Below are 10,380 nucleotides of genomic sequence, written 5' to 3'. Positions count from 1 at the left end.
TGGTCATTTCTCTGTCGCCAACGCCAACATCAGATTCAGAATCAGAAGCCTGCAATTTCACTATGGTGAAGACACATCACGGAAGGGGCAAAACAACTGTGTGTGGTATTACTCCGATTTTGCCTAGTTGAGAACGGGGGAAAGTGCACTTGCAATGGGTGCAGATGGCGCGGATGTATGACATGAAACAAGAGTCATGTTATGGCATGAAACACACTCTCTAACTAAGATACCTCACTCCTTCCCACCTCCTAATTGATACATTCATTCTTACATACCCTGAAATTTATCTTATTTTATTTGGTTTGGTTTTCCACAGTGTCAAGTATAATAGGAGTACTTTACATGAGATATATATTAGTAAAACCCAGGTGTTGCCTGCTTCAGGCCATCTACTGTGTCAGTGTTTATTACAGAGTGGATTAGGTTATTATTCAATGATATACATTGAAAAATTAAAATTAGTGGTGCTCTTCTGGTGGATTGCAAAAATTTGACGTACTGAATTCAATTGTCATTATCACGTAGCCTTATTTGATAGTACTGACAATTTACCTCACCAAGCAATTAGACTAATTAAGTGTTAAAGCAACCCAAAAGAAGACGATAACTATCAAATTAAAGCACATCAACAACAATATTATATATCGACAGAATATGTCACGGGTTTAAAACCAAATACCCACCACCAGACAAATCTGTATAATGCGATCCACAGGAAATATATAATATTTAAATAAGTAGAAATGAAATACTTTAAACTGTTTGAGACTAGTAGGAATAATTTAATAGTGACATTATTCTGATTGCTTCGGTTGGAAGAAAACGTTGTCTTTATATGTATTGAACTAGTTCCTCTGTTTGATAAAAATATAAAAATATAGACAATAGATGTGGCATGAAAATGAAGACATTGATAAAGTACGAGAGGAGTAGGAGAATGATATGTTAAAGCAAGAGAGATAAAGATAACGATACTTGAAGTAATATTAGTGGATAGTGAGATCTACATTATTGAATTAATATAGTAATTTTAAAAAATAGAATGTACATTTTTATGTGACGGATGAATATGAAAAGTTCATACTCCCTCCGTCTCATAGAAATAGATCATATTTCTTTTTTCGTGTGTCCCGTATAAATAGTCCATATCCAATTATTAACATTTCTCTCCTTACTTTTTGCTCTATTGTTTATAGGCCCATTATACACTACACATTTTTAACTATTTTTTCTCCTTCTTTACATTACCAATTATGCATTAAAATCCGTGTGGATACGGAAGGACTAATTTCTATTGGACGGAGGGAGTATATTTTTTTGGAACATAGAGAAGAGAGAGTATACTATTGCATGGCGCTATGGCAGGTTGTCTATATATATATAATTAAACTATTTGCGCATTCCATGCATTAGAATGAGCTCGGATTTGTCAATTCCCAAGGACTTCAACCGTGAAATATGCTTTAAACACTATATTTAATATTAATTCTAAATGATATGCACCCATTTTTTAGGAAAGTAAAATTAACACTTGCTCTTTTTTATTGTACTCCATATTTTTCATATCTAAACTATGATATCGTATTATAGGTATAACGATATTTTGGCACGTTCTACTGAAATTGGTATGCCGTATTATACCTAAAAAAGTAGTATGGTGTCGATACTAAAATTTTCTATACCAAAAAGTAAAAGTTGCAAACTGAAATTGGTATGTCGTATTATACCTAAAAATAGTATGGTGTCAATACTAAAATCTTCTATACCAAAAAGTAAATATATTGCAATAAGGTAAGCATATAGCTTATACTTATACCAATTTTTCGATATGATACATGTTATGACAATTTGGATAGAGTGTAACGTACCGACCCATCCTCACTTCTATTTCTAACAAAGAAGAAACATTAAATATAGCACTATTTTTGGGTTTGCAATGGATATTTTGTTGGCAAAAAAAATTTAGTGCATATATTTATGTGGCTACATTCCAAGAATATTTATTACGATAACAACGTATACACACCACTGTGATTCAAACTTCAATATTGCTGAAATTAATGTAAATTTGCTAGCCTAACGCTAAGCGTGAAATTCCTGAATGTATCATTAATTTAATTTTTGCAATGTACCTAGGGCCAACCAACTGCTACTATTAAACGCCTCAAACATTTAATTCACGGATTCCCTCTTCTATATCAGTGTTTAAATTGTTTAGATTTGTGTATCTAATAAATTTATTACAGGCTGCAGCCATCTTACGGCACCTCGGCGCTCTAAAATTTCATTATCAATTTTCAACTTTGGAGTCGTAGATGCAACTCTCACAGCCTATTTGGTTCGGAGAATTGTATATCGCGATTAAATATATTATATAGTGTATTTGATAAAATTGAAAACTTCAGAATCATATTAGTTAGACCATCTCCAATGGTACACTAAAACCTAAAATGAGATAGGTATTTAGCTCTAATAGTACTCAAAAACCAATTCTATTTTTGGTTTTTGAGAAAAAAATACCTATTTTTAGGTTTACACTAAACCAAAACCTAAAAAATTCTCAAATTTTGTGAGTAAAAAAAGCATAATATAGAAGTTTGAGTTTAGTATAAATGGTTGGAGTAAAATTAATATTTAATTTGAGATTTACATTTAAGTTTAGTGGAATGGTTGGAGATGCTCTTATAACCAACCTCATCCAGATTAAATAATCTCAAATTTAATCCTATACTATTATATATTAGCGCTATTTTATTTAGAAAATTTAACGGCACCTCAGAATATTGTAGTATGTCAATGTATATTTCACTTAAAAAAATATTTACATCTATAATAATGTATAGATGTGGACCGCAGCAGAATATGACAATCAATATCATCTCTTAAAGTAGTTTGCCTTTGTTAAATTTTAATTCCATATGATTCCCAAATTATTGAATTATATATGAAGATTATTCTGTATATTTGATATTTTTATTATTATAGTGTGAAATAAATCCAGAGTGTAGTGTTGTGTCTTAAAAAAGCAAGTGATGTCGTCGTCGCATCGCATTAGCTTCATCCGGCGACTCACCATGGGCGCCACCCTACTTCTCCTCTCTCTCTCTCTCATCCCCTTCTCCCTTTCTCTCTCCCCTTACTCCATCCACATCGACTGTGGCAGCCACGCCGACTCCACCGACGCCTTCCACACCCCCTGGCTCTCCGACCGCTTCTACTCCGGCGGCTCCACCTCCGTCGTCTCCGAGCCCCTCCACTTCCGCCACCTCCAGGAGAAGACTCTCCGCTTCTTCCCGCTCTCCTCCGGCAAGAAGAACTGCTACTCCATCCCCACCCCCTCCCCGGGCCGCTTCTACCTCCGCACCTTCACTGTCTACGACAACTTCGACGGCTCCTCCCACGACCCCTCCTTCGATGTTTCCATCGAGGGCACTCTCGTCTTTTCCTTCCGCTCCCCCTGGCCCCTCTCCGTCTCCCGCTCCGGCGCCTACTCCGACCTCTTCTTCCACCACTCCGATTCCACCGCCGACCTCTGCTTCTACAGCGTCGCCACCGATTCCCCCCTCGTTTCGTCAATTGAGCTCACCAGAATCGACGACGATGCCTATCCTTTCGATTACGAAAGGAATTCGAGTAATTACATTCTGATTAACTACGGCAGATTCTCCTCCGGCTCCGATCAATGGGGCCCCGGATTCACCAACGACAGCGACGTGTTCGGCCGCTCCTGGCTGTCGGACTCCGAATTCATGCTGAAATCGGTCTCCATCACGAACGGAGCGACGATTAAAGCGATTTCCGCAATCAAGGATGTGGATAGGGCGGAGACGAGCCCCAATTACTTCCCACAGAAGCTCTACGCTACGGCGCTTACGGCGTTCGGAGTTGGGGGCGGCGGCGGGGTGCTGGAGTACGAGCTGCCGGTGGACGCCAAGCTGGATTACTTGCTGTGGTTTCACTTCGCGGAGATTGACGTCAGCGTGACGAGGGCGGGGCAGAGGGTTTTCGATGTGTTGGTGAATGGGGAGACGGTGAAGAGGGTGGATGTTTACAAGGAGGTTGGGGGTTTCGCGGCCTACGATTTCAGCTTCGTAGTTAGGAATTTGAGTGCTACTGCTTTGACTGTGAGGCTGGAGCCCGTGGCCGGAGCTCCTGTCATTTGTGGTTTGGAGAATTATGCCATTGTGCCCGTTGATCTCCGGACTGCGCCTGATCAGGGTGCGTGTTACTGTTATGTATCTCCGGATTTGTGAATTCATGATTGTGTGTTTGTTTCATTGTTGGCTGGCCTTGTAGCTTAGTGAACTTTGATTGCCATGATAGGATTGCTTTGTAGTTGATTAATTTTGGTGTGAATGTTAGGGAAGATTAAGATTATTGGTGGCGGTTTGAACAACAATTGATATAGCATTATGATATAGTTTGGAGTGAAACTTGTGCAGTTGTGGCTATGAGAGCGTTGAAGGAGTCACTTCATGTGCCGGACAGGATGGGATGGAATGGAGATCCTTGTGCCCCTACCGTGTGGGATGCATGGGAAGGTGTTACGTGCCATCCTACCAAGAACGAAACTCACCTTGTTGTGACCCAGATGTAAGAAGTGCTTCTTCTACTTGTAAATGTGTATGTGTGTGTAATGAGGCTCTCTGGTGTGCGATGGATTTTGTTTACTAGTATTACTGTTACTTTAGTTCATTATTTGACTATTGTTTAAAAAATTTCAGAGATCTTGGGAGACAAGGATTGAAAGGTTTCATCAGCGATGAAATTGGACTATTGACAGACTTGGTAAGCCTGTAAGTATCCAAGCATGATTTCCTATTTGTTGTTCATTTTGTACTATATGATTTGTTACTCTGAGAAAAAAAGTAGTGCTACCATATTTGATGTCTTGAAAATAGTAGATACAGCAACACAGAAAGATATCAAATATGTTTTCTCATGGGGATGATGATTGAAGTTCAACTAATATTTAATTTGTTATTGTCTTCTTCTGGCGAGTTTAGTGGTAAATACTTGAACATAGTTTTCCTCATATTAGGACGAACCTCGAAACTCAAAATAGAAATGTAGTGGTGGTGCTAGAGGAGTTGTGAACGCCACTGATTTGTTGAAATTGGTTATGCTCTGTGATTTTCTGGTTTCACCATTATTTCTTCAACAAACTCTTGAGTACTGATGTTAGATGTCATATGTGATACCTAATGTTTGCTTCCCTGCACGTTTTCATTCCTAATTACTTGAATATTTGACAACTAGTCCATGATTTTCAAACTTGCTTCTGCCAGACTTTTTATATAATCTTATATGCAGGAACTTGAGTTCTAATTCATTGGGAGGCAATTTACCCTCAGGATTGGGTCAACAGTCGCTGGTGAAACTGTAAGACAACTTAATCTTGCACTATTTTTCTACTAAATCCTTCAAATTTTGTTTGGTCATTCTGGTTGCATATATTACAAATGTTTAGATGCTTTGCATGGTTTTTGTGTTAAGTTTCAGGTTTTTCATTTGATTTTACATGGGATTTTATAACTCAATTTAAGAAACAAAGATGCAAACTTAAAGAAAGAAACAGAATTTGTATATGAATGAGGTTTCTCTATGTGCTAATACAGTGATGCAGCTGTATTAGTAATTTTTTTTTTCATCAACCCTTTATATCTTCATGACTATTCTGTTCTGTCGATGCAGGGACCTGTCGGCCAACAAGTTAGTAGGTCCTATACCAGATAGCCTAACTTCGTCTAGTTTGCAACTTGTGTAAGTTTTGAGCATGTTTTTTTTATACTTTTATGAGAAATTTGCAGTGTGTAATAAAAGTATATCATGATTTAGTATAAATTTCTTCTATAAATCGCGCTGGCTCTTATAGCTGGCATACCCTTTTCGAACTGACTCATTCCTTCAATGCTAAAACATGAATTGAACTGCCTCACCCCTTTCAGTATTTACCAACCTGTCTGTCATATGTAAAGCCTTTTGATTTCCCAACTTATCATGAAAATTTTCTAGTCAAGCTTTTCACCAAATGCACAGTATACCTAAAGATATTTATTCATCAGCTCTTTTGTTAAATCGTGTTCTGTTTCTTCTCAGATTGTTGAATGATAACTTACTGGAAGGAGAAGTTCCGGAGCAACTATATTCGGTTGGAGTCCATGGTGGAGCCATTGAGTAAATCTTTACCCCAAGTCTATTCTATATCATTTCATATATATGTTACTGTCTAGTTCGATAGATCATAATAATTCCACTAGAAATTGAACAAGGTTAGAACAATGTCATAATTTGCATTTTCTAATAGGCATATCATTTTACAGCCTCTCTAATAATAAAGGGCTATGTGGCGTACCTTCTCTTCCAAAATGTCCGCTCTTTTGGGGGAAAAGTGGCTTATCGACTGGTGGCAAGATCGCGATAGGTCTGTCTTGTCTGCTCATCGTTTCTTTGGTTGTTCTTGGATCATACTATTTCTGCATCTGGAGGCGGCGCAGCCACTACGACTTTGGTCTTCCCCACGAATTAGCATGTAAGTTTTCCACAAAGCTCTTGTTCGCCTAAATGCAAACAAACAAGGACACTACGATAATTTTATGGATATACATTTATAATCCATATCTAGGCTGACGATCTGCTCATGTTTGCAGCACTCTCTGCAAAAAGAAACAGATATCAAAGGCAGAAATCGTTGATGACTCTCGAAATGGAAAGCCAACATGCCAAAGGATTCCTTCCAACTTACGGTCCTTAGTCATGATATCATTTCTTGTACAAGAGAACAACCAGATTTTGGTAGGTAAATCAGCTCAGCTCGATACGATATACAATATACAATACGATGCGATAGTGTCGCTGAAGACGGAGGTTGAAATGCACGAGGGAAGCTCGTGGCAATTGTGCGATTTCTTGACCAGCTATACACATCAATTGTCAGAAAAATCAGATTGTATGTTGTGGAGTGTATCTTGGCGAGTGCATTGTGTATACATTATTGGGTCTGGCCATTTAGTCGACAAGCTTAAATTTTTGTGTTTTTTTGGGAATAAATCAAGTCACCACCCATTTATTTGGTCTTTTTTTTCCTGAAATGTTATTGCGTTCTTCAACATTCTTTAATTTATTTAACGAATGACATTGCAAATGAAGCAGGAATGGCAATATAAGCATTGATTAGAATTATAGGAGAAACTTTGTAAACACCTGTGACCCTTTAGTTGACATCAAGTGCTGCATTTGAAATGGTCAGGATAGCTCACTCAACGTTGAGCAGAGGATTGAAAATTCTCGTGTCACTGGTTTATATCTAGTTCTTTGACATATGGTTTCATTTCTTTAATCTTTCTTTTATAAATTCTAATTAATTGATATTGATCTTTCTTTGCAAAGTTAATTGTTACTCATTCATATATTCCTCAATATTTCCAATGATGTGTGTAATCTATACATATATAAAAGGGGAGTTTTGGAGATATTAACAAGAATGCCATTATGAATATTAATTTAATTTAATAATAATATTATAAATTGAAAGTTCTTTTTATCGATTTTATGATAATTGAAGGGAGTATGGAAGAGGAAAAGTTTTAGAAAACTAATGCTGATACACATCTTTATATACTTGTGATGAATGTAATAACTATTAATGTAATATATTAATATAGACGTGCAAAGCTATTTAAATAAAAAGGTAGTTGATATATGCAATATGTGAGTGATTATCATTATCAAAACATTGGGATACTTAATTGTTTAAAAGATTATTAATGGCATCTAATTATCTCACAAAACCTTTCATACACGTTCACATCGTGGATCGTAACTATATCAAAATTACTTTATTAAAATTTTAAAATTCCAGACAATGGAAAACTCGTGAGGTGAAAACTAAATATTGTTTTTTTTAATTCAAGATAATTAGAAAAAATAGAAGTAAAAAAGTTTTGGAAATGAACAGGTTTTGTAAGCCAAATTAATTACTGATCTCAACAAAACTCTATAAATAGGAATTGACGTGAACGAACTCACTAAATCGAAAATAATGTACAAATTCCTTTTTACTCAAAAATAGTGAATTATTTTTTCAAATTTTTGGCTTATGTGCTTCGAACATACATAGACAAAGGTCAATGTTTCGCTCATGCATCTCTTCACCTATATATATTTATTTTAGAGGTATGTTATCCTCCATTATTTTCAGATAGTGTTTCTTCTAACAAGTTAGAACTTCTTTTTTGGAGAAAATAGTGGCGGTACATTATTGGGATCCGTGAGATGTGTTCGGGGCGTGGCCATGCCTGCGAACAAAGTGAGATGAGGGAGAGCCGCTGACGACGGATGGAGTCCATTGATGGTAGAGAGAGCCCTTGGAAACAAGGTGCGAGTAATATGAGGTAGAAATAATATGTAGGAAGAGGAGGTGATGTGGGGTTTGTATTTGTACGTATATGTATATCGTTACATGCATAGGTATTAGTATTAAGGTTCTAGGCCTCCCATGTGTAATATTTGTAAGGATTGCAAGTGCATATGTATATGCGGAATTAGCTGCAATATAAATGAGAAGTTTTAGAGATATTTACAAGATTGCCATTTTATATTAAAAATTATAATTTAATTAAAACTAATTTTTGTTTGTGAATTTGTTTAGGGTTAACAGCAGCTTCATGGAAATTAAAGATTTCCAATAAATGTAATGAATATTGCTAAATATAATTATTATTTAATTAAAACTGATTTTTGGTTGTTACTAAAACTTCCGTTAAATGTAGTGAATATTGCAAAATAATTCAAGCAAACTTGAAGACAAACAGGGCGTACAATTTTCTTTTTTAAAGGTACAATTTATATTTCATGCATAAATTTATACTACCTCATTTTATTAGGAAAACATGACACTACATATTCCCTAATTATAAGGCAAATAACCGTTATTCACACTTATGTTTATCCGAAGTGGGGAATAGGAAAGGTTTCATCCCAAGGCAATTAATGATTAACATATGATCAAATTAATTTTAAAAAGTAGAAACGATTAATATGAAAAAAAATGCAAACAACCGTTAATCACAATTAATTTTAGTCTAAGTGGATAATATGAAAGGTTTTTAGAATATGTAGCGTCATAATTTATTGGCCTATGTATAAATATAACATTTCGAGCTTGATTACTGTCCACGCATTTTTACTTACCTTGCAATTATAATCGAATGTTCGAATCGGCTGTATCCACGGCTTGGCCACAACCGAAATTGAACCCCTTCTGGCGATGTCTTTGACTCCTCATTTCAACAAAACACTACTTCGGCTCCAATAAGTAATATCATTGGGTGAATAGATGCTTGGATGAATGAAAGCAATTTTTTTTTGTTTAACGTTCCTATAGCCCTATTAATTGTAAAGCACTTTCTTAATATGAGCATATAAACAGATTTACAACCATGATTCCGGTAAAAAAACATATACTATCAGTAAGGATTATCAAGTAGGCCGACCCAGTGTAAGATATCGAATACAGATCTAAAAACCCAAAAATAGAATAAGTGATCAACAAAATAAAATTGAATTGGGACAGATGGAGAATTTTATTGATATTTGGCTCATTTGTTGGACATGATGAGTATATTTTAAAGTTAAGGGTTTAGGATTTAAGTTTCAAGGTTTGGTTTTTTAGTGTATAGGGTCACTATATTGCAAAATGAAATGAAGCTCGACAAGGACATGTCTCACCAGTGCAATCTTAAATTATAGCTTTTGATAAACAATATCTTAAATCTCATTAGGAGAAGTGGTAATTATATATTCTTTAGGATTTTTTTTGTTTTGTGTGATGTAATTTGCTTTATTTTTTAGTCTCACAGTTATTATATGCAACGATTAGGTGGGCCGGAAAACAACATATGCTGCCTGCCTGTGGTGGTTTTGTAGCATTCTTGGTTGTCATAAAAAAGGCTTTAGAATTGATAAGGATTTTAGTTTTCAAGAATGAGGTTGAAATTTCTTTTATCTATAATTTAATGTTTGAATATTATGTTCCAATATTGATTTGTAAACATTTTTACCTTCATACTATAACTTAAAATTTTATTACTCATTTTGTTCATTGTTATTATATGTTATGATCTTTTGTTTATAATTTTCGTATAATAATATTGTTTATAATTTTGTTTCAATCATATAGAAACTAACAATCAATGTTTTGAAAATATCTTAGTCCGTGCATAGCACGGGTGTAATACTAGTAACATTTAACGGATGACATTTGATTAGTTTAGATGAATTCAACATAAATATATTAAGGGCATTGTCGGACTGCTTGGAGGATGCAATCTCCGGCACCCCGCATTCTTGACTGGATGGAGAGGCAGTGGCGGATCT

General features: G+C 35.6%; 1 protein-coding gene across 1 annotated transcript; it reads left to right on the top strand.

Moving 5' to 3' along the window:
• Positions 1 to 2,941: 2,941 nt before the first annotated feature.
• Positions 2,942 to 7,114, top strand: LOC125222817 (receptor-like protein 4). The gene is made up of 8 exons (XM_048125647.2): positions 2,942 to 4,221; positions 4,446 to 4,596; positions 4,728 to 4,799; positions 5,317 to 5,385; positions 5,698 to 5,766; positions 6,103 to 6,180; positions 6,327 to 6,535; positions 6,654 to 7,114. Exons 1-8 carry the CDS (start codon positions 3,036 to 3,038, stop codon positions 6,755 to 6,757), a joined length of 1,938 nt encoding a protein of 645 aa, XP_047981604.1. The 5' UTR covers positions 2,942 to 3,035; the 3' UTR covers positions 6,758 to 7,114.
• The last annotated feature ends 3,266 nt before the right edge of the window (positions 7,115 to 10,380 follow it).

This window comes from Salvia hispanica, chromosome 1 (genome assembly GCF_029641045.1).
Source record: "Salvia hispanica isolate PSC_SH4W2 chromosome 1, Shi_PSC_v1, whole genome shotgun sequence".
Lineage (NCBI taxonomy): Eukaryota > Viridiplantae > Streptophyta > Magnoliopsida > Lamiales > Lamiaceae > Salvia > Salvia hispanica.
The sequence above is the reverse complement of the archived record's forward strand: the minus strand, read 5'-3'. Positions and strand labels throughout refer to the sequence as shown.